Raw genomic sequence first — 26,225 nt, 5'->3', positions numbered from 1 at the left:
AGGAGGATATAAGATGAATATCAACAAAAGCAAAACGAGAATAATGGAATGTAGTCAAATTAAATCGGGTGATGCTGAGGGGATTAGATTAGGAAATGAGACACTTAAAGTAGTAAAGGAGTTTTGCTATTTAGGGAGTAAAATAACTGATGATGGTCGAAGTAGAGAGGATATAAAATGTAGACTGGCAATGGCAAGGAAATCGTTTCTGAAGAAGAGAAATTTGTTAACATCGAGTATAGATTTAAGTGTCAGGAAGTCGTTTCTAAAAATATTTGTATGGAGTGTAGCCATGTATGGAAGTGAAACGTGGACGATAACCAGTTTAGACAAGAAGAGAATAGAAGCTTTCGAAATGTGGTGCTACAGAAGAATGCTGAAGATAAGGTGGGTAGATCACGTAACTAATGAGGAGGTATTGAATAGGATTGGGGAGAAGAGAAGTTTGTGGCACAACTTGACTAGAAGAAGGGATCGGTTGGTAGGACATGTTTTAAGGCATCAAGGGATCACAAATTTAGCATTGGAGGGTAGCGTGGAGGGAAAAAATCGTAGAGGGAGACCAAGAGATCAATACACTAAGCAGATTCAGAAGGATGTAGGTTGCAGTAGGTACTGGGAGATGAAGAAGCTTGCACAGGATAGAGTAACATGGAGAGCTGCATCAAACCAGTCTCAGGACTGAAGACCACAAGAACAACAACCGCTATGGTGTAAGGGCGCCGCTGATGACAATCAAAGGGCTCCTGCTATGAAAAGAAATTGCACGTCAGACGGTCACTCCTGGTTGTTGGGCCGTATGGCGAGCGACAGTCGTGTTGTTATCCCACCGCTGCTCCGTGTTGTCTCCAGACACCTCTTAGCTGGTCATCAACGCTCGTTTCATCGTATACAATTCTACTCCAGTCAGTGATATGCCAGGCCGAAGACGTATTTGGAGTCGTGCCGGACAGCGTTGACAACACGACTGTATCGTGTGGACGCGGTTGTGTACTGCCTGCGTCAGTGGTTAGCACACTGGACTCGCATTCGGGAGGACGACGGTTCAACCCCCCGTCCGGCCATCCTGATTTAGGTTTTCCGTGATTTCCCTAAATCGCTCCAGGCAAATGCCGGGGTGGTTCCTTTGAAAGGGCACGGCCGACTTCCTTCCCCATCCTTCCCTAACACGATGAGACCGATGACCTCGCTGTTTGGTCACTTCCCCCAGAACAACCCAACCCCAACAACTGTCTGCGTCGACAGTCGACCCAGTTGCCTCTTAAAAGGTAGTGCGCTGTTCTGTTGCGTTCTCCTCGGGTTATCTACGAGCTACAGTTTGTAGGTAGCCATCAGCTGCTGTTTCTGACCGCAGGCGACCATTACGTCGCCGATCATCAATATTTTTCATCCCTCGATAGCGGGTGAATGTTCGACTGACGTCGCTGCGTTATACGCCAATTCGGCGGGCAACTTCTGTTGCTGATAACCCTCCTTGCCGTAAATTAGCAATACGTGCAACATGTACGTGTGAAATGATTCTTCCAGGGATGATGACTGGGTAACAGTGTATGTTTCACGACTGGACACAGAACGAGCTCATCTGAATTGAATTGCACTGAGAACGTCAGATTTCTTTTTACCTCCATTACACAGTTGTCCATACGTAGGGGTCTGCAGTCAAAAAACATACATTATGTACGTTACGAAGGACGTGCAAAAGATTTTTTTGAGCAGTTTGTAACTGGGAAAAACTAAAACAGACTCATTATACAATTCACTTGAAGTGATCTAGGGTCGCTACAGAAAATCTTGATAGATGGATATAGTAGTAGTAGTAGTAGTAGTTGTTGTTGTTGTTGTTGTTGTTGTTCCTTAATATCATAATGAAAGACAATCACTTGCCAGCAGGGAAACTGACAGTACGTTATCTGCTAAGTCCTTACAAATTTCTCTGAAATATAGGTGTCTTTAGTATAAACCTTACTGTACGTCAAAATTCATTAAAAAAAACTGCATCATGTTGGAAATGGTGAAACAGGGAGCGGATAGACTAAGGTATTTAAGTGGAACATGGAGCGCAGGCACGAAGTTTTAATACAGAACAGCAATGAAAAGAAAGTATGTGATTGATCTCACCTTTCTAGCACTGCAGGACTCACGTCGGCTTTTTCAAAATGCAAAATTTCCTCGAAGCTCATCAGGTACCAGTTATTTACGAGATTAACTGAAGGCGTCTTCAGCAATTTGTCAGGCAGAAGGTGAATTTCCTTCATTATATTTGCTAGCCTCACTGGCAGTTCCTTCCTCAAAAAGATAAAGCTTTTCTCTTGGCAAGCACTCAGTCCTGTAAGCACAAAATAGACGAAATTATTTAACAATATAATTTGACTGTTACTAAATTTATCCTACTTATCTGTATAGTAGTCGCGTTTATTTTGTACAGTTCTACTTTTCTTGAAAAGAAACTATTTTTTAAAACGAACAGTGCATAAGGAAATATGACGAAGCAACCACACAATATGAAGCAACCACACAATATGATACTGCATGATGGATTGTCTCATTGCACCCAAAACTGAAGAAACACTCATCAGAATATAATGTTTGTTGTGAACGTGCTATATTGTCGAGTCCCTTGCAGCCAGAGAAAATCTGAATCGCCATCAGTCCTATTTCAACACAGGAAAACGGTACACAGTACACAGTGTTGCAGATGCCAGACGTCTGTCAGGTCAGCAGACGGTCTGTCAGGTCAGCAGACGGCAGGATCAGTGATACAATATTGCGATGCACTGAATTGCTGCTGGCATGCAGATGAGTTATATCCTCTTATGATGATGTCACATTTCCTGGCCCACTGCTAGGCTTACAGCTAAGCTGATTCCTAACGGACTTGTCACTCACATTTGCACAATAATTTGGAGTTGTGTGATACCAAAAAAACTATATTCAGACTTCACAACTTGGCCATACGACACCTTCTGACGCCGATACGGCCCGTAATGGCAGATGCACGAAAAAGATCTTTGTCGTACGCCATCCTTTGGCCTCGGCGAGCCACAATGATCTCTTATACAAAGCTTACAGTTGACAGGCAATGAAAAAGTTTAACGCTTCACTACAGCGCTTTCAAATAAATGGCGAAGAAAAGCTAGCACACACTGACATCACAGCAGGATTCGTTGCATACTAGTGCTACAAAAATCTCAGTAAATATTGCCCTGCGCATAGTTTCCCTAAAAATGGACGTCAAAAATGAATCTGTAATCACCTAAAAGACAAGTATCTAAAATCAATGCAGTGTAACGGTATTGAATATGGTGGATAGAAAGCTGGCTTAGAAAGCTCGACGTTAAGGTTTCGATTCTCGGTGCAGTCCTGTGTCTCTCTTTATCTGTTAATTTTATTCGATGAGCGGAGTTGACGTTTAAGTTTTGAGGGAAGCTGTATAACAGTGGAATGGGAAAGCAATCTGACAATATACCAGAATGCATGGACCAGTGCAGTGCGTGGTAACAACGCTTAACCCTCGCAATACAAGGGGGGCGGGGGGTCCTTTACACCCACCATTTGAAAATATTGTAATTAGTCAGGTCCTTTCTATTTTAAAAATTTTAAAAATATATTTATTGTTTTTAATGATGTCATTTATTACGTGCCATAAATGTTTTAAATTCTTCAGTTAAACTCAACCCACAAGCTTAAGCCTTAGTAGTAGCTGCCACGTATCACAATGAATGTCGTATTCAATATTTTTAGATTCAGGAGCCTACTTACACAACACTATTTCTTTAAAAAAGTATGTAGTAAATAAAAGTCAACATTTTTTTAAAATTTTGTCGGGGTGTGCATAAAATACCTACCCCTCCCTCTCAAACCCACCCACTCCCTTCGTAATCTACATTATGGAAAATGCGTTGGCATTGCTAGGGTTCAAACCAAAAGGAATCGCGCTGTCATTCGCCAAACGTACAGCAAATTTCTCCTATTCATTCTACACGGCATCCCTTTCGAAAGATAATCAGTAAGACGGTATCTTTAAAAACCGAAAATTTCATATGGTCTCTAACAGTATTTAGAAATCTGGGATGACTGACTCTTCGCCTGCGTCCACGATAGGTCAGGTACTGAACGTGAAGAGTGGGAGCTCCGTCCTGCATGAAAGATGCTCTCCAAATAGATACTGATTTTCGGAGAGAAGCTTTCCATTTTTCAAGGAATGGAAGGAAGAGACCGACGTCCCTCGATATCTAGGTCACTAGACGCGAACAATTACCTACAGAGGTTGGACAAAAATATGGAAACACAGCGAGAAATGCAAGCTCGAACATAAATGCAGACGTTAAGCAAGAGTGCAGGTTGCAATGTTGTATTTGACCGCGAGCGGCCACTGCGCGGTATCTCCTAAGCCTTGCAAGTACCAGTCGTGGTTAGAACAGTGTTCCGTGTAGTTGTGAGTGCATAATGTCGGAGCTAAGTGAATTCGGAAGTGAGCAAATTGTTGGTGTTCGTATGGTGGATGACTACGCAACCAAGTGAACCGAAATGTTTGGTTGGTTGGTTTGGTTGTTTGGGGGAAGAGACCAAACAGCCAGGTTATCGGTCTCATAGGGTTAGGGAAGGATGGGGAAGGAAGTCGGCCGTGCCCTTTCAAAGGAACCATCCCGGCATTTGCCTGGAGCGATTTAGGGAAATCACGGAAAACCTAAATCAGGATGGCCGGACGCGGGAAAATGTTTGGTGTTTCAAGAGGCACCGATAGAAGACTTGCGTCGCATACAGGGAAATGGGGAAAAACATTATTCGCTAAGTTACAACGCGGACGAAAGCGTGTGTTGAGGGACTGTGCCGGACGGTCACTGAAGAGGATTGTGACGAAAAGTAAGTAGGTCGACAGCTGTAAGTCACTACAAAACTGAATGTCGCACTCGCAAACCCTGTCAGAACATACCAACACAATCGGAACTCCATAAACAGGGAATTGTAGGTCGAGCTGGAATTTCAAAAGCACTCATCAGTGATGCAAATGCCCTTAACAGAAAAACGTAGTTTCGACGCCAGAAAGCTTTGGCTCAAATGGCTCTGAGCACTATGCGACTTAACTTCTGAGGTCATCAGTCGCCTAGAACTTAGAACTACTTAAACCTAACTAACCTAAGGACATCACACACATCCATGCCCGAGGCAGGATTCGAACCTGCGACCGTAGCGTTCGCCCGGTTCCAGACTGTAGTGCCTAGAACCACACGGCCACCCCGGCCGGCCAGAAAGTTTTGACTATGGAGGAAAGCAAGAAAGCTGTTTGGTCGCGTGATTCTTTTTGCGCACGTTTACCAATTTCTGGCTGAGTTCACGACCCAAGCGTGAAACATGGCGGGGATTCGGTGATAAAGTAGGAAGCCATATCGTGGTATTCCATGGACCCCTTCGTTACTCAGTATGATAATATGAACATTTTGGCTGTTCAGGTCCGTCCCATACTGCAATGTTTGCTCCTCAACGATGACGCTGTGATCCAAGACGACAGGGCTCCTGTTCACACAGTTCGCATCGCCTTAGATTGGTTCTGAGACGACGAGGATGACTTGTCGCCTTTTCCCTGGCCACGATGGTGACCAAACCTTCATATTATTGAAATATTATGGTCTACTTTGGAGAGATGACAGCGTGATCGCTGTCCACCTCCACCATCGTTACCTGAACTTGCCATTATTTTGCACGAATAATGGTATAAAATTAGGGCCCGTATTTATCCATTCTGAGAAGGCTGGGAACTAGTTTGAACGGCAATGTGTTTCCTACACCGCATTAGTCAAAAATGGCTCTGAGCACTATGGGACTCAACTGCTGTGGTCATAAGTCCCCTAGAACTTAGAACTATTTAAACCTAACTAACCTAAGGACAGCACACAACACCCAGCCATCACGAGGCAGAGAAAATCCCTGACCCCGCCGGGAATCGAACCCGGGAACCCGGGCGTGGGAAGCGAGAACGCTACCGCACGACCACACCGCATTAGACGCAGTAATGTGTTGGACACATATGAATTCACGTCCTCGCTAATACCAGTCAACTGTGTTAACATAATAGTTGACTCCCCTTGATCAGTTCGTTGTATTCGTGCACTCAACAGTAGAATAGCCTCTCGAGTTAATTTCGCTAACTTCCCAAGAACGTTGTTACAAAATGGTTCAAATGGCACTAAGCACTATGGGACTTAACATCTGAGGTCATCAGTCCCCTAGAACTTAGAACTACTTAAACCTAACTAACCGAAGGACATCACACACGTCCATGCCCGAGGCAGGATTCGAACCTGCGACCGTAGCAGCACCGCGGTTCCGGACTGAAGCGCCTAGAACAACTCGGTCAAAGCAGCCGGCCAATGTCGTTACAATTCGGGTGTAGTCTCCAGCAGTTTTATTGTAGTTACACTCAGTTTCTCACGCTCATTCTGGCGAAGGATAGATTTTTGCACTTTGCAAACCGTGTGCGTATTCGTCAGATTAGGTAAAATACCCAATTTCTCGGAATATTTGACGGTCCAGTCGGATTTTCGGTGTATAATTCGGCCTTTAGAGAGAGTTACCTTCAATTATACGTGCTACACTGAGGTGACAAGAGTCATGAGACACCTCCTAATATCGTATCAGACCTTTTTCCCGTTGTAGTGCAGCATGTCAGCCGGCCGCGGTGGCCGAGCGGTTCTAGGCGTTTCAGTCCGGAACCGCGCTGCTGCTACGGTCGCAGGTTCGAATCCTGCCTCGGGCATGGATGTGTGTGATGTCCTTAGGTTAGTTAGGTTTAAGTAGTTCTACGTTCTAGGGGACTGATGACCTCAGATGTTAAGTCCCATAGTGCTCAGATCCATTTGAACCATTTTTTCAAATGAAAAGACGAAAAAAATACGAGAAAGACAAAGTATCCGGCTCTGCTGAAACACTGATGACGCCCAGCTTGTTTTCCATACAGAGAGGGTGGCTTGTTCTGCGACATCTTTACAACGACGCACCAAGCAAGGAGGCTTCGTAGTTTACAAAATATACAGGACGATTTGTGTATGTTAGTATATGGCCAACATCAGGGTGATTAGAACGTGACAAAAGCGCTAACGATAGATGACACGGTAATGATTCGCTCGCGGGATTTTTGAAGGAACCGTCTTACAAATTAGGAAAACCTCGAGAATTAAATCAGACATAAATTTAACCACTACTCCGCTCAAATCAAAGTTTAACTGCCATATATTCTTTCTTCTTCACGACACGAAATTGCGGTACAGGACGACTGATCACAGGGAGGTCTTCCGCAAGAGAGACGCGACGCGACATTTCACTGGGCAGAGTAATTACGTCGGCGGCGCGGCGGTGAAGTAAATGTTACTTACTCCTGCACTGCTATGCTAGTGAAACCGTTTTGGCAAGGGTCTCCAGGCTCGCTTAGCCCTGCAAGACAAGATTAAATAGCCCCAACTTTGACACGCACTGTCAGCAGATCGTGATTTTGTGTCACCGTTTCTGACTCATCTCGGGGCCCCAGTTCGATTCCCGGCCGTTTGGGGATTTTCTCCGTTTGGAACACTCTCTCTCTCTCTCTCTCTCTCTCTCTCTCTCTCTCTCTCTCTCTCTCTCTGTGTGTGTGTGTGTGTGTGTGTGTGTGTGTGTGTGTGTGTGTGTGTCATCGATTCATCTTCATCATCATCATCGACGGGCAACTCGCCGAAGTGGCGTCACGTAAGACTCCTTCCACCAGTCAACAGACCTCTTCAGAAAGGGACTCTCATCCAAAAATGCCATGCGTACATTTCTTCTTTTTTCCCCACGCACTATAGCTCCTGACCCGACCACTGGGCCGCAAACACTACACAGCTAACCTATAATCTGGCTCCTTAGAACGTGCTCCGAACCTCGGAAAATAAATGTTTTCGGATAATAGTTCAAAAATAGGATAGTCTAAACAAATACACAGATTCAGTTCTGTTTTACAAAACCAGTCCTGTTTATTTTCATATTACAAGACCTTGCCAAGTAGATTTCTTTGATAAAAATCTCCTTCCGAGCTTGGTAGCGCCATAACCCACACAGAACTGCCGCCGAAGAATAATGCCCGCCTGTAACAATCACAACACACTTATGTTCTAAATTCGGAAGCGTGATACAAATACGAGCACTGGAAAAGAAATGAACTGAACTACGTCACGATAATGAATTACAACTTCCTTCTTACAAAGGAACCTCCCCATCGCACCCCCCTCAGATTTAGTTATAAGTTGGCACAGTGGATAGGCCTTGAAAAACTGAACACAAATCAATCGCGAAAACAGGAAGAAGTCGTGTGGAACTATGAAAAAAATAAGCAAACTGTACGAACTGAGTAGTCCATGCGCAGGATAGGCAACATCAAGGTTGGTATATGTTCAGGAGCGCCGTGGTCCCGTGGTTAGCGTGAGCACTTACGGAACGAGAGGTCCTTGGTTCAAGTCTTCCTTCAAGTAAAAATTTTAATTTCTTTATTTTCGCAAAGTTATGATCTATACGTTCATTCATTGACGTTTCTGTTCACTGTAATAAGTTTAGTGTCTGTTTTGCGACAGCACCGCAAAACCGTGCGGTTAGTAGACGAAAGGACGTGCCTCTTCAATGGGAACCGGAAACATTTGATCGCAAGGTCATAGGTCAACCGATTCCTCCACAGGAAAACACGTCTGATATATTCTATACGACACTGGTGACGGCATGTTCTCCACATGACAGGAATATGTTGTCGACCCACCTAACTTGTACACGTGGCGTATGGGTAAAAAGATTCTTCTACCTTGCCCGATTTAGGTTTTCTTGTGGATGTGATAATCACTCCCAAAAAAGTGATGTCACATAAACTGCAACAAATGAATGAAACAGTTTCACAGTCGCACAGTTTTCCCTGTGCTCTGTCAAAACATATGTTTTTAACGTTTTCAAATTGTTCCGTGTGTAGACCGTCAAATCCTGCACATGTCCAAGCAAATCTGAACATGTCCTGGAATTTTGGAGAGCGAAGTTGATTATGTGTGAGTGCTTGAACTTTGATAATTGTGTGAAAATAAAAAATTATACTTTTCACTCGAGGGTAGACTTGAACCAAGGACCTCTCGTTCCGCAAGTGCTCACGCTAACCACGGGACCACGGCGCTACATGTTACTTGATGTTGCCTATCCTGCACATCGACTACCCAGTTTTTATATTTTGCTTTTTTTTTCATAGTTCCACACAACTTCTTCCTGTTTTCACGATTGATCTGTGTTCAGTTTTTCAAGGCCTATCCACTGTGCCAACTTATGACTAAATCTGAGGGGGGTGCGATGGGGTGGTTCCCTTGTTAGAATGTAGTGATCAATCTCACCTGTTTCCCAGCGTCCTATGCTCTGTGGGACACTAAGATACCCAGCACACAATTTTTACTCTTCAAAGTTCCTTCACAACAAACTATTTGATTTATCGATTTCATAGTCAGTCCCCAAAACGTTTACATTTCATTTCAGTCTTTCAATCAGCGCTGTTGCTACAGATTGACGGTGTCGTAGCCAGAAGTATTCCCATTCGTTTGGACTTTTTCTGCATTTTTAAAATCCTGCATTCTGGCAGAGATTCCATCACTATGATTGACCATCCTGGTGTTCATGACAGTTTCACCGGCTTAATGGGAAACTCTCCCACAAACACACATGATCTGTAATTCCTACAAGGACACTTTTGACGAATTAGGAACCTACCTGAAGTGAACTATATTTAGCTTATGGAAACTCAAATGGAACATACCATCCCCCAGAAACACACCTGATCGCCGCGCTCTCCTCAAAGACACGAAAACTTCATCAAGGCTGCAAGAGTCTTAATACAGTACACGTAAAACCACTGACTAAATTAGAAACGGAACTTGTCAGTTTAACGACTCTCTCAGTGTCAAGTCATACAGACTTAAATTTTTCCAGTTATACGATTGCGCATACGCAAAGAAGGAGGTGGTTAACCCCTTAATGCCTAGCATCGTGTATTCGCGACATATGAAAGCGACGTTAATACATGGAAGATTAATTGTTTTTTAATGGCAGTGTAGATTCTATACGAAGCTACCAACGCCTCTGACATCTCCTGAATGTTTCAGCTACTGATAGAGCGACAAACTTTTCGCTCATTTGTTCACCAATCACACACACACACACACACACACACACACACACACGATAAGTTGTTGTTCGGACCATTACAGCTAGGTACGAAGGTAAGATCACTTCTGAAAATTATTTGTTTGTTCTGTAGTATCTGTAACGTCATTCAAATCATGTTTTGATGTAATAAACTAGCTGCACGTGCAGGTGAATTCGAAAATATTATACGTGTAAAGCACGCATCATTCGGTGTTTGTGTATCTTCGTGGGAGCATGCAGGCGATGAAATCAAGTGAAGTGAAAGTAAATATTTCAGTTTATTTTCAACACCAGAGTACTTCAATTCCAAATTCTGTTTCATTATTTACTTATACAAAATTTATTGCAAGTTTCCAATAATTTACATGAACATCCGACCTCAACACTGTATTGACTGATTGCATTTCATTTTTATTATGATGTGGAAATTCTAATGAACTTCTAATATTCTGAGGTTTTTACTTTATTAGCGATGAAACACCTAGGTTTTATGTTCCACGAAATGTAAATGCAAATTTCAAAGCTCGAGTACCCTCTGCAGAGAAGATTGCGACAGTTTCAAAATTCCCGTTATAAACAAAACGATCAACTAGAGGTCAAATCCAGAATAGCAGAGATACTCAGCAAGCAGGGAGAAGGCATGACAAATGGAAAGAGAGATGGGCCTTCAGCCAGTATAGAGGCAGATCAACTATGCAAGAAGCATGAGGGTCGAACGAAACAGGTTTCAGAAAAGTGTACCGGAACTGATGCAGCAGGTCATTGGCCTCAGGTTACAGACACAAAGTAAAGATGTAAAATCCAAATTTTAATGGACAGAAAGTATTCATGTTTAGTAAGTGTGACTTTCATCTGTGTCTAAAGAATTTCACGAATAAGGCTATACTGTGTTACACATAATTATTTAAAATGTATATCATCCGGCATTTTTCATGTTTACTCATGTAAATCCTTTCAATGTATTATCAAAATGTTAAATAAACGCCTTTTACTTAATGAAGCGTTGTAAGTGTTCAGTTTCTCAAATACTTGCTGTCGCAAATATGCAACATACCCAACTATACTTGACAGGTATAGGTTTTAGAGTTTCGATTTTTTTTTTCTTTCAAGTAGAAATATATTCCGGTATTAAGTGGTTAACATGCCATTTTTTCACGCCGCGAGTTCCATACTAACCAAAATCATCATTCATGATGATTGGGAGGAGATGACCGCCGAACATTGAAATCAAGTTTCACATACCACAATACCAACTGCAAATTCTGTATCTTTGTTAGTGCTTCAAAAAGAAAAACTTGATTCATCATTTCTGAAAAAAATCCTCTTGTAACTGCAGTTCTCTTCAGTATGCAGTGGCAGATACTTAATATAAATTCTAGCCCAGGGCAACACAAAGCTCTTGGCAACTTTTAAGACTTTTGCTCGCCACGGGCGACGTGGCACAACTTCCGCAGCGGTGTTCAGACTTGGAAACAAGCCAGAGAGCCAGCACTCGCCAGCAAAAATCATACATCTACCTGATACAGAAAGAAATGATGATGATGATGAGACCAATGGAACGATTGTGAACGAAATGGATCTCTCTCTCTCTCTCTCTCTCTCTCTCTAATGAAGACGCAATCTCAGATAAGAAGATATCGCGAGGAATAACGCAGACGCATTTACTTCGATACTTAAACGCAAGCTGTATCACACCAAGTATACTGCTGAGGTCTTATAGTGGTGAGTTGTCTTACCGGAAGTACAACTCGAGACGAAGCATAGACATCGTTCTTTCGTCCCGGATCATATTTTATAGGTTAAAAAAATATATGGCGCATCTCAGGTCGATAATCAGCGACAGCTTGTACGCAATTAAGTTTCTTCTAGGGATAAAGGATAGAGGATAGAGTCATACAACTGCCATCTTATTGAAAGTGTTTTTTAGGAGCAGTATATTTTATCGACATAAATTATCGAAACTGTCTGTGAGGCAGTACTGCTGGCTATAGATAGTGCGAAAAAGGAGACAGAGACAGTTTAACTGACCTAAATTACAATACCACTAAAACTGCCTATCTTTTTCAGGATTCAGCCATCTTTTTTTTAGGTTCCGTACGTAAGTACACAAAAACGACTAAAGCAAAGGGACAACTACAGTAAAATTATACAGATCTAAGAGTCAAAATATGAAATAATAAACTGTTAATTTTTCACGAAGAACTGTACAAAGATCCCTATTTCACTAAGATTATACGTAATCTTCATCTCCGAACATATTTGAATCATTTAGCTTTTGTGACAAAATTACGTAAACCGTGACGCAATCACGCCAAGTCAATGTGATCTCTTAAACAAGGGCGACACAGAGTTTCTCCTGGCGTATTCAACTTTCAAATAACTTCCGGGAATTCAGCCAGGTAACACTTTCAGCGACCGCCTTGAAAATGGCGGGGTGTTCTCCCGCCGAAATATCGGCTGTCGCTGAAAGTGTCACCTGGCTGAACTCCCGGAAGTTATTTGAAAGGGCGACACAATTTTAAAAACTAAAGTCGCTTCTTGTATTGTATTCGCTCGTGTGGTAGATGATGTTCAGTTACAACTAGTCGAGATTCGCCAGACAACTGCAATATATTACAAGCGTTTGAAATAAGTCGGAATGACGAACATATACTTGGACCTTGGCAGACGCTAGCTGCCACATGCCTATGTCAATGATACTGAGTATATTCCTCAAGTACCTGTGCAGTACAATGCAGAGGGTATCAGCTCCTATCACCGTACTTTCCAGTCTCAACTAAGGAAAAATGCCATTGTACGCGCTCTAGTTTCTATATTCTGCATTCGACATCAGTGCAGCACCTAGAACGGTATAACGATGATGAATTTTCCTGTCCCGTATTGTCACGGGAGATGAAACATGGTGTCACCATCTCGAGCGTCAGATAAAACGAAAAATCCAAAGTTTTGCATGACAGCTCCGGGAAAGTCATGATGACCTTTTTCTTTAACTGCAAAGGTCCGTACTCATTTACTTTCTGGAACACGGTTCCACAATTAACGCACGCGGTACGTGGACACATAGCAAAAATTAAAGCGGGGCATCAAATCCAAGCGCCCAAGAATGTTGACAGCTGACATCATTCTCTTGCAGAATAATGCCCGGCCACGAGTTGTCAAAGTTGTTTCGACTACGCTGCAGAAGTTTCGCATGGAAGCCCTTACACATCTTTTACAGTGTCCCAATCTGTTCCCATGCGATTTCCATATTTTTGGAGGTCTGAAGAAAGACATTCGTGGAGTCAATTTGTTTCGGACGAAGAGGTGCACGCCCGAGTACAACCATGGCTCCGTAGGCAAGCGCAAACATCGTTCTATCACATCATTCACCGTCTCGTCTCACAGTGGGATAAAAGTATCAACAGTTATTGAGAATACTTTTGAAATAATAAAGTTTACATACTTCCTCCCTGTGTCTCTTTTTCATTTAACAGCCCCTTATAATTTAGACGTAAATGAGTGCTCGCAGTTTCATGCACTAATTAATAGCAAAGAACATACTACTCACCATTGTCACTGGTTTTTTCTTAGAAATTTCAGCTGATAAAAATCGATAGCGACGCTGTAGTGAACTATAGATGTTTGCAGTAAATATGAGCTGCTACAGATTTTTAAATTAACGTATCAGGTATAAAGCTTCTAATTCTTCTATTCGGTGCCACCTTGCTTATGAAGGAAGTCTATGGCTTCCAGCCACGTCCGGTGAGCAGGATTCAAAACGACAAATTTGTGTTTCTGCTCACGAAGACTTTCAATGACAGCACGCAGTGAAGGACGACGAGACTATTTCTAATGCAAAGGCGGTATCGGCAATGCATCACGCCAGCTACACTCGATTGTTTGCCAACGGAATGCACCCCCAAGGTGCGAAACATAAACATCCCAACAATGCACAACGAATATCGCTGTGGGCACTTAAAGCACGGATCCTTAGAAAGGAAAGAGGTAAACCTGTTCATGAATTTCCGCAAATAGAGGCAGAAAAAATGTAATACCCTTTACGTGGAGTGTTAATCTGCTTTCCGAAGAAGTAAGTTGCTTTTCCCCAAACACATTTCGATTGATCGAGCTATATTTGTGTAAGGCTACAAAATTTTGCATCGTTTCGGTAAATCGGACGACAACTGAGCAGAAATTAATTTATTCGCGTGACACTTCTCGATTTTTTTATTTAAATTGAAATTAGGATCTCTGTTATCAGCAGCTTTCATTATGAAGCATTCCCGGTTTTGTGGCTGCTATAACGACGTATACAGACGAAAATTCCTAGTCTAGTGCGGTATTCTGAAAGTTTATATATGCACGTTCATTTTTGGAGTCGGTTGAACCTCTGATACTGGACATCTGTTTTAACCCGTGACGTAATCACGATATGGCGCATGACGTTATACGTGAGCAAACAGAGATACATCACAAAACTCACAGTATTCATCTTATCAATATACTTCACCGGTTTGTGGCGGAATAACACTATGCAATGTTATCCGCTGGCAAACCTCAGAAGTTTATTTGCAATGGACCTGTCGGGAAAGCCTTAAAACGATATTTATCTTGCGTCTATATTTGACATCACCACCCATTTCTGTCTTTAAATGAAGTGGCCTCTGCAAGTACTGAGTCAGGTAAATCTTCAACTTCTTCCATGAGGAAGAGTCTTGGGCGATAATCAGCCAGTTCACTCCTGTTAACTTCCGCAGGGCTTCCTCGTGGTCTGTCTGTCTCTTGGATTCCGTTCCAGCACCACATTTGTCAGAGTCCTCATTCTTTCTACACATTTTTTTAGAATTTAGGTTGTTGTGATACGCTGATCTGCAGCGTAGCTCGAGTTCTAGGTTAGGTTGAAAGGTGAAAATTTGGGTGTGAGTTGCTGGTGCGGACGAGTAACTGTCATTCTCGTTACGATGCATGTACTATTACAATGGATTTAGAATATTTGTTTTGTGTCCGCCATTTCGATGAGATCATGGGCCAAAGCAGACCGAGGTATCGCTAGGTTACACATTTCCAATTTTCGTTCCATCTTTAAGTAACTCCTTTTCGAGTACTACTGATTTCAGCAATGAAAACAATGATCTGTGACTGTTTGTGTGTATTTCTGAAACTTTATGCTATAATTGTTTATTTTCAGCCCTCAAATCTAAGATGGGTAGAATATATTATTTTCGAGTCTTTCAATTTTTAGAGCCTGTGATTAAGAAAATGCTTCCTTACTTATAGATCATTATGACATATGTATTTCGAATACTACAAAAACACTGAAGAAACGTAATACAGAATATTTAGAATATACCTTATTTAAAAACTATAGTTACCAGTTTTTCTAAAGCCTCGTGTTGCGGCGTTTTACAGATGTGCTGCCTTAAGATAAACAAGTATTAACTGTTTGATACGTGCAAAAGCAACGAAAATTTTTAATTGCAAGTTCTAATTAGCATTTTTCACGGTAAAAATGAGAATGATGAATGGAAAACTTAGGAAGAAAGTCCTCGTTAACTTTTTCAGTGGTGTATTTTATTCACCAATGTACATTTCGGAGCAGAGCATCTCTCAGACGTTTGTTGGCTACCGTAGGCCACATATTGTGACGTAAAATCGACACAAATGTGTATCTGTGGGAGATTATACAGCATTTTTAATTGAAATTCTGAAGTTATGGTAGAAGATACACAAAATTACCATAGCATTTATAGATTTTCTTCGGCATTTATAATATATCTGTGAATTTTGCTGCTTTCTGTTGCATATGAGATCGCAATGAATCAAATGTCACGAGGAAGATACATTCTTGCGATGTTGCATACAATAGAATGCAGCAAAATTCAGCGGTGTATTTGAACTAGGAAAGCCGTCGATAACCCCAAAAAACTGTCCTGACCCTACAGATCTTTATTTCATATAGTCCGGTTGCACTTGGTGTAGTCTTGCCTTTCCCTAACCTATGTACCAGCTCACCCAGCCAATTACGAAGAGTGAAACAGTTCAGCTTGGGCTCCGGGGCACGACACTACTGAACTTTTCTTTATGTGCGAAACTTTTGCCACGAAAAAGCCACATTAATTGCGCATAAAAATACCAAATTTGAACACAAACTGAACGACAACTTTTGGACTGTAGGATTCAACGTGTAATAAAATTAAACACAAGCAACTGCTATAACACAGGAGGTAATTTTATCAAATCGTCTATTCTGCCGATTTTTATAGTAAGTAGTGCTGTATTTGAGCAGGTACCTAAAATAATGCTGTTACCAGAAGTATTGTCACGATGACCTTTTTAAGACAAGGCCTTGTAATATCAACTACGTATTTTCTACCAGCTCTTCTGAAAATCCAGTGATATTCTTAATGACGTCAACGAACATTTTCTCTTGTCTCCTCTTTTCCCCAAAGACCCACCATTTTTAATACACCGTAATACATCCTGACGTGGCGTACAGATTCTCCAGCTGCTCTAGTAAAGTTCTCACTTAATTTAGTTATTTTAGCACTATCCTTTCTTTGTCCAGTTCAGATATCTCTATTTTTTCTGCTGCTACCAACTGACTCCTTGCCGACTTCCCTACTGTTCAGTACTGACGGCCTCATAAAACGTCATCCAGGCGATCCTTTAAGGATACAGCCTTTCTTGTTGATGCTGAGGCTGTCATTGTTGCTTCGGAAGGTGTCGTTATACTTTCAAAACACTTCACAGGATCGACTTCTCGTAACATTCAGGTGATTATGTTGACCATCAAGATCCGACGCAACACCCGGTAGACTCAATACCATTGAGCACGGAGGAAAACTCTTATACAGCATAACTTTAAAAAAATGGTCAGCAATGACCTTTATAGCATTAGCTCGGTATCATGAAAGAGTATTTTGAGGGAAGTATGAAAGATTTAATTAAGATCGACATTCGAAACACTCTTCACCCGACTAGGATTCTTGTGTTTTGAAGCTGAGCCAAGACAATTCGAGGAAAAAGAAGGAAATGAAATAAGGCAAACCAGTGGAAAGTCACGTTGTAAATGGACAATTATCGCGAATGGCGGAAGACTACTACTGGGAAGCGCTCACGGACATGCGTACAAAGAGGATCGTTACAACGGAGACGCTCTTTCTAGCAGGCTGGCTGCGGTGCTCTTCCGACCTCCGTTCTTTTTCCGCAAAAGCTTACTGCACTGCATATACTCCTTGAATTCGACATGGAATCTTCAGAACTTTCTGCCACTCAATGTACAAAAATGGTTCAAATGGCTCTGAGCACTATGCGACTTAACGTCTGAGGTCATCAGTCGCCTAGAACTTAGAACTAATTAAACCTAACTAACCTAAGGACATCACAGACATCCATGCCCGAGGCAGGATTCGAACCTGCGACCGTAGCGGTCGCGCGGTTCCAGACTGTAGCGCCCAGAACCGCTCGGCCACCAAGGACGGTCACTCAATGTACCCATACTTTTCTGAAAACATAACGCGTAATGCCTCTTCGCCTAGAATTATACAACCAAGGAACTATTTTATTACGGAGGATAAAAACTTTTCTTTATTATCATTGGTTAATCGCTACCAGCTAAATTTTTACTTCATCCTCAGACACAGAGTCTGATAATCGGTATATTCTGCAATAGCAGCTTCATATAGTATTCCTACACGGCTACTTGCCAGAAATTAACTACGAACATCTGCAATGCCCAGAAGCTCTCTCTAGCTAATTGTGTATGGTGAAGATACACATCCTTCGTCAGTGCAGCACTTAAGATCAAGAGCAGTGGTTCCCAACCAGAGGCTAACGACCAACTGAGGGGTAAAATGAATTTTTCTGAGGGATTTAAACAGAAAGGTTCCTTTGTGTTTCGGTCGTGAAACTAAATTATTTCAAATGACCATTACTATTATCACTATTTCTTATGATTATAATACTGATTACGTAAGTTACCAGCCATCACACGTTTTAAAATATACTAACATTAATGAGTGACGCACTGTGGTGAAGGTTTCAGCCTATGAAACGAATGTGAGAGACCGGCCTGGGTGGCCGTGCGGTTCTAGGCGCTTCAGTCTGGAACCGCGTGACCGCTACGGTCGCAGGTTCGGATCCTGCCTCGGGCATGGATGTGTGTGATGTCCTTAGGTTAGTTAGGTTTAATTAGTTCTAAGTTATAGGCGACTGATGACCTCCGAAGTTAAGTCGCATAGTGCTCAGAGCCATTTGAATGTGTGAGCATCTTCTCCTTCACGTAGTATTTTTACCATGCGTATATGAAAGTGAAAACTGATACATATCACATAAGTTTTGCATATCTATTAAAAATGCTTTTCCCGAGTTGTAGGTAGTTCCTGCAATGGACCAGAAATTGCTTCATTATTCGCTTCACAGCAAATGAACCAAGTAATTCAAACCACAATACAACAGTAACTAAATAACGGTTACTGCATTTCTGTAGGGCTTGAACAGTTTGGTTTTCCAGACTTCGGTTTTCAACTTGTGTGTTAATTGAACTTTACGCAGGGTCGACGTTTTCACCACGACAAGAATGGAAACTTTTTAGAGAATCTGCAAGGAGAGAGACACAGGGCAGGAAAAGCTCTTCGTAATAATGATAAAATAACCATACACTTATCAGGTGGTGCGAGTTTTCTTCTTATTTCGTGTAATAAAAACAGCCGCATTCACTATTTTCCCGAAAGACCCACCTCGACCAATTTCAGTCGGCGTTGCAAATTAGAACAGATCTACAACCTCCCTCAGTGGCTTCGAAACAAGTCCCTTACAGTAACTTTAATACTGCACCATACTACAGTAAGAACTCGGGAACTATATTCTAATCAACTATTTATTACACGTCGTTTACGAACAGGATGTATATCCAGCAAAAGTGCGACAACAATAACTCACTCATTAACTTCTCGACAAAATCGAAGCTCCCCTAACGATTAATAAAACTCCTATACGTAACAGCTTATGTAAACTCTATGTAAAACGCGGGCGTTCCTGGGAACTGCGATGGCCTTGGACATTAGTGGCCAGATGCACGAGGCCTAGCTCGCTCCGGCGATTATCAAATGACACGTAACATAAATAAAACCCACTTGCGCGGGACTATCCACAAAAGCCGAACACAATAAAAAAAAAACCTACCTATGCACCTTCTCCCATTGGACCACCCAGCAAAACAAAACATACAGTATATTACGTCGGCTGCAACAGTAAGCTATTGCCCTCAAATTTTGGGACACTGTAACATTATTATTATTATTATTATTATTATTATTATTATTGGAAGTGGTCATACATAAAGCATTGGCAGCCTGAAGTCTTCCAATTTCTCACATTTCAGAAGTACGGAGTCCAGTAATAAAATGATCTACAAATTAACTATAGCGCACGCATTTTCACTTGATTGCTTTTAAATTTGGGTGCAAGGTGTGAGTGAAACAAGTGACGCTAGGGAGAGGAATGGTGCAAAGGAAGCATATGTTTGCCCGCATCTCGTGGTCGTGCGGTGGCGTTCTCGCTTCCCACGCCAGGGTTCCCGGGTTCGATTCCCGGCGGGGTCAGGGATTTTCTCTGCCTCGTGATGGCTGGGTGTTGTGTGCTGTCCTTAAGTTAGTTAGGTTTAAGTAGTTCTAAGTTCTAGGGGACTTATGACCACAGCAGTTGAGTCCCATAGTGCTCAGAGCCATTTGAAGCATATGTTTCAATGAGTGTCTACCCTCAATGACGGTAAGTAGTTTTCTTTTCTGATAAGTATTTGTATGTAGCATTCACTCTGCATTGAGAATTGCTTCATCATTCTACAGAATAAGTTTGTTAGGAATAAGCAGCACCGGTACCAGTTGACTCATTGACTCACTAGTTCGTGGTTTAATAAAATACCTACAAACACAAAATATCACTTATCTTTCGCCCGTTTAAAAATAGATTTCAAGATGTCCAGTCTCTGGGTGAAAGCAAACTTACCCAGGAGAGTCTGACCAAGAAACCTGTACCTTAAGTTACCACGACTTTGTTCCTAGTTCTTTCATCTTTTTTCTAAAGAGAGAGCAATAATACACACTGTAGGAGTAACTTTCCTGTTAAATTTCCAGATGTGCAGAAAAGAAGCACATCTTCGCCTCCGAAACACGGCTCTGCACAGAACTTCTCTCATCTGCAGGTGCACACAGGCCGCTTAGTAAGGAAGTAGAACAATGCCTCCCCTCTCCCCGGCGTCATTTCTTGATTACTTGGTGATCTGCCGTACTGCGAGCGTGTAGCCAGCTATTAGCCGAACCAAACGATGAAAATTAAAGAGTCTACTGACAAAGACCAGATCTATACACTTAAAAGGTATCAAAAGTTCCGTGCTTGGTAGTCAATCGATGGCCTGGACGGATTTAGTACAAAACAAGATTTACGGGTAGAGAAAGAGGAAATGAAATGAAATCGTATGGCATTGATGGCCGGGAGTCACCCAAGGAAGTTCGGCCACCGAGCTGCAAGTCTGTTCAGTTTACGCCACATTGGGCGACTTGAGTGTCGACGATGATGAAATGATGATCAGTACGACACAACACCCAGACCACGAGCGGAGAAAATCTCCGGCCCGACCGGGAATCGAACACGGGCCCGCTACATGGCAGTCAGACGCGCTGAAGATCTGAAAGATATTGATCGACCAAAGACTCCATAATTTATCATAAATCTGAGATTTGTTCGCGTTTAAAACGTGATAGAGTAGAGCATACAAGATAGCATTTGTGGACGCATCCGGCATTCTGCTATGCATACGGGGGATTCCGCACAAGAGTGCGCTCAGATCTGAAGGAAAGTGGGAAAGAAGAAGACGCCGCCGCTGAGAGGCAGATGTGATGCTCAGGAAGGAGCTCTAGGCTATGCAACAGAACAACTACCACGTTAGAAACCTGATACATTACAGTTACCGAAGTCACCTCAGTGGCTCAGTTGCTGCCTTATTACAAATTCAGAGGTGACTTTTCAGGCTTTACCGACGGATAGCTTTGCGCATGGCACACAACATTTAATCGAAACCACTGTTCGACATGAACAGATGGTGGTAACCCGACGTCACTGCTGCAAGACGCGACTGGTGATGCCCGCGCTGTAGCGTCGAAGAACACCATCGACACAGACGCCTGGGCCAAGTTGATAAATGTGCGATGATAGAGTACTGTCTGAGCACGGGACATCGCATGTCTTGTGAGAACACTGAAGTTCTATCCTTGACATCACCATCTGTGATTGTATTACCAAGGAGGCCATACGTAACCGTAAGGCAGATAATCTTATCACCTAGGATGCGGGATTTCAGCTGAGCACTGCCACGAGTTCAGCATTGGTTGCCACGGTAGAAACAAGAACCTCCGATTTCTGACCTGAAGCAGCGGATTGCTGAAGTTAATTCAAGTTTTAACCGCAGCTGCGTCCGGCAGCATCGTCATTACCCTCTACGCACGCGCGGAAGGTCTCTCTCTCTCTCTCTCTCTCTCTCTCTCTCTCTCTCTCTCTCTCTCCGGCTCCCGGCAAGGGGGCACTGAACGCCAACTGTGAATGCTTCAACGCGCATGCGTAATTCTCGCTCGTGGCCCCGATAAATTGCGACACCGACGCGTTGATAGTAGAGATCAAAAATTAGCTCCGTATACTCGCTTTAAACTCGCCAGCGAGTCCTGTGACGTCATCTCCGGACTCGCCGTCTCCGTGCGCCAGTAGACTCAACTGTTGAGTCTTCGCCGCAGCCAACTCGTCACCTGAGTCTATTGTCGGGTACAAGTGGACTCGCCTGCCTCGCTCAGAAAAGGAGAGCAAGTGAAGACGCGGACTCGCGGCATTCCCGCTATGTATGCAAGCGTTTTGAAACAAATTACTGCCATTAATCTTTAAATTACTATTCATTTGTTTCACACAATCACGATTTCTGGTTTATAACCATACTCAAGAGCAAGTTGAAATGACACAATATGTCCGATATGCCTAAATAACAGAAGCAAGGCTGCGCGGGATTAGCCGAGCGGTCTTGGGCGCTGCAGTCCTGGACTGTGCGGCTGGTCCCGGCGGAGGTTCGAGTCCTCCCTCGGGCATGGGTGTGTGTGTTCGTCCATAGGATAATTTAGGTTAAGTAGAGTGTAAGTTTAAGGACTGATGACCTTAGCAGTAAAGTCCCATAACATTTCACACACACACACACACACACACACACACACACACACACACACACACAGAAGTATGTTGCATAACTGTATAACGATTGATCGGTTGGCAATGAATACTGTTCTGTTTATACGTACATTTATATAAGTAGATGGTTCAAATGGTTCTAAGCACTATGGGACGTAACAGCTGAGGTCATCAGTCCCCTAAACTTCGAACTACTTAAAGCTAACCAACCTAAGTACATCACACACATTGATTCCCGAGGCAGGATTCGAACCTGCGACCTTAGCAGCCGCGTAGTTCCGGACTGAAGCGCCTAGAACCGCTCGGTCACCGCTGCCGACTATATAAGTAGATAAAACTTTTTCGAAGAATGCTGTAAGCTCATTTTAATATATGTCTATTCAGAGAATCTAACAATTACGTTGACATACACACACTTTCGAGGCATTACCAAGTCTGTAACGACAGTACCAGAAAATATGACCTGAGGATGAAGTGCAATCCGTAAATGGTGATGAATTATTAAAATAAATTATAGAAATGAATGATAAGCAACACAACTCGATGTTAGCCCACAAACGCAAGTTGGCATGACCAAATAGATACTGAAATAGCGCGCTTCTTTGTATAACAGTGACTTTGTTTCAAATGGTTCAAATGGCTCTGAGCACTATGGGACTCAACTGCTGTGGTCATTAGTCCCCTAGAACTTAGAACTAGTTAAACCTACCTAACCTAAGGACATGACAAACATCCATGCCCGAGGCAGGATTCGAACCTGCGACCGTAGCGGTCTTGCGGTTCCAGACTGCAGCGCCTTTAACCGCACGGCCACTTCGGCCGGCAACAGTGACTTTGCTCTGTGCTCTTTTGACGCAGCTCGTTTTCTCATAGTGGAGGTGGAATCAAGAAAAATACAATCATTTTATTTGCATTGGACGAAATTCGTACTGTTTTCGTCTGTTTTGGGGGGGGGGGGGTATTATAGTGTGAAACTTATTCCAGATATCACTCCTCCTCTAATGGAAAACATTTGCAATTGTGTATTTTGTATCAATTAATTTTCGTCTTACACCCTCCACAGCCTCACAAAATGCACATTCGTTAAAGGCCACCTGATTCCGAACTTGGTCATTTCACCCTGTCAGATCTGCTTCAGCAACAGTAAGTCACGACTAGCATTACACTCCTGCACGCTCCAGTAAGACAGAAAGAGTCGAAAAGTAGGAAGCGAACGCAGCGCCACAGTTGCCAGACTCGTCAAACTCGCGGAACTACAGCGGGAACGAAGGAAGCTGGCCAACAATGTGATATCGACGCTTACTTTGCAAAGTATGCAACCCGAACATTATACTCGTACTTGCTTCGTTTCTGGTCTCTAGTGAGTAGCACCAGTCCTGTCTTGCAGCAGTGACAACAGTAATTCCCACCAACTCGTGAAGTCTATCAGCGATTTTGATGAAATACTCTGGGATTTGCACTACATTATCCGGCGGCAAACCTGCGAAATGTACACTTATGTTCAGAAAAAACAGAACACTTTGAATGACTAGAGATATGATGTTCATATTCACAGGATATGTACATTAGTGTGTTCTGCAGAAATGATTAACATCTGAACCATTCCGGCCCGCGGGTTCAAGGTCAACATCGATATCGCGGCGCAACACAACCCACCAATAAAATGTGTCTGCGGCTGTCGTTGTCGCTGTAAACCGAAGGTAATGGACCAGTGTGACTTGAGCAGACGTGCAGGATGCCTCGCAGACGTATGTGCGAACCGTATCATCGAAACAGTGGGTTTGAAAGAGGGCGCATTATTGACATGAGAGAATGTGATGCAACCATCCGGGAAATTGCTGCTCGTGTGGACGCAGTGTTTCGGCAGTGCAACGGGTGTGTACCGAATTGTTCGCGTAAGGCCGTAGAACACGACGAGATGGGTCGGGTCACACCACCCATCCACCCTCCGAGAAGATCGACACTTCATCCGAATGACACTGCAGGACTGATATGCGTCCTCCTAGGCTCTGGCGCAACAGTGGAACACTGTAACATATCTTACACTATCAGGGGTGACAGTCCGTCGTCGTTTATTATGGCACTGGTTACGTGCGCATTGTCCACTTGTAACGCCGGAAATGCATATCCTTCTATTTCCATCTATTGTACTATAGATTTTTCCTTATTTTGTCACCTGAAGATATGGCATTTCTGTCTCTTTATATATTGTAATTGTTTTACTGTATATATATATATATATATATATATATATATATATATATATATATATATATATATATATATATGTGTATATATATATGCATCGATGTTGGTTTGTTTTGTGAATACTATTTGTATTTATACGCTGGGTCTGGCCTAGGGAAAACTATGCTATCGAACGAATACATCGATAGGTCGTGTGGAGAACGAAAGTGTTTAGGATATTTGGTAGGGTTAACTCTGCCTCGTGGAGCGCGGGCAGAGAGAGTCTGGCCGGAGTAGTGCAGTGGAGCAGGTGTGTTGTGTGACGCTCCCGCGAGTTGCCGCGCGTTCGGGGTTGGGCAGCATGTAATTGCGCTCGACTGGCTATAATAGTTTCTAGCACGGTGTCGCGGACGGGAAGCATTAGCTGGCACACATCTAGAGCCCGTTTCGCCTGGTGACCGTGTCGAGAAGAAGGCGCGCCAGCATCCAGCTTCTGCAACAGCGACGGCCGACAATGAGTGACTGTCGTCACCTCCTCGATCGACGACTTCAAACCTTCAATCAACCAACAAGGAAGACTAAAAGCACGTAAAGTTTCAGAACTGTATGGCAGACCCCAGCTTTTAAAATTGTTGCATCACAAAATTACAGCAACTTAGCATGAACCTTTGTTGCTCATTGTCCCAATTGCATTACCAAGCAGGGTCCCTTCCTTTTCCGAAATGAACCCGAGTGTCGTTGAAATTCAAACGCCAGCATTAAAATAATATAATTGGATTTCACTGCTTTAATTTCAAAGTTCAGTTAAAGTATTCATAGCTGGCTACAATATTTAGATTACACGAGTACAAATTAAGAGTGCGAGTTTTGTTAGCATATTTTAGTTACCTGTGACTGCAGCTCAGCTTGGTACGTACTAAATTTTACTATTGTTAATTGTTCATAATCATTTAATTCAAGTTCGAAGTTAAATCTCTTATTTCTAAATTGCGTAGATTCAAGTAGCTTTTGAAATGATTGTTGAGGTAGCCCAAGACTAACTGTATTTTACTGAATTTCGATGTGCTTCAGAAAGACAGCTCACTATTAACTTCAGTCACTAAATTAACTTTCGATTTTCCGGTTTTATTAATTCTTTTGCTAAATTAAGTCAGAGTGTAGCGAAATTTATTACTTCTGACAAACTTTCAGTTTTCACACTACACGTGTCAACCTTCAGTTGCCACGCTTCTAGTGCTAATTATATGTGTAATAACCTTTCTTTTTCTGTTACTATAGTAATTGTCCTTAGGACTGGCGACCGTAATTTCCCCCAAATCTCAAATATCTAATTACCGCTAGTTAATTGTTAACGTAACGGCCGCACATTCACTTTCTTTATTAACTTTACCCCTTTTCAAAATTAATTTCCACCAGTTTCATTTGCATTTTTCCTCTCATTTAGATGTAACCCTTTCCTCCCTCTTTACCGACAGATTAACTTCGGTGACGATTGCTTTTCCCAAATTTCCATTAGGTACACGCGGTTTAATTTTTTCACTGTCATTAAGGTCGATAAGTGAGGGGGAGGTTACACACTTCTCCGCCTACTTTTCACGAATGTGCAGAAACATGCTAGACGACAATGGTGTATGGAACGATGTCACTGGGGACAGGAATGGCATTAG

At 42.7% G+C, this 26,225-nt stretch overlaps 1 protein-coding gene across 1 annotated transcript in view; it reads right to left on the bottom strand.

Annotated features, from left to right (window-relative positions):
• Positions 1 to 26,225, bottom strand: part of LOC126248603 (pyruvate dehydrogenase (acetyl-transferring) kinase, mitochondrial) — a 369,892-nt gene that overhangs the window by 97,562 nt on the left and 246,105 nt on the right. Inside the window, exon 2 of the mRNA XM_049949739.1 lies at positions 2,119 to 2,326. Coding sequence (XP_049805696.1) covers positions 2,119 to 2,326 — 208 coding nt within the window. The remainder of the gene's footprint in view (positions 1 to 2,118; positions 2,327 to 26,225) is intronic.

Source organism: Schistocerca nitens, chromosome 3 (assembly GCF_023898315.1).
Source record: "Schistocerca nitens isolate TAMUIC-IGC-003100 chromosome 3, iqSchNite1.1, whole genome shotgun sequence".
Classification (NCBI taxonomy): Eukaryota; Metazoa; Arthropoda; class Insecta; order Orthoptera; family Acrididae; genus Schistocerca; species Schistocerca nitens.
Note: the sequence above shows the minus strand (reverse complement) of the source record. Positions and strands in the feature narration are given on the sequence as shown.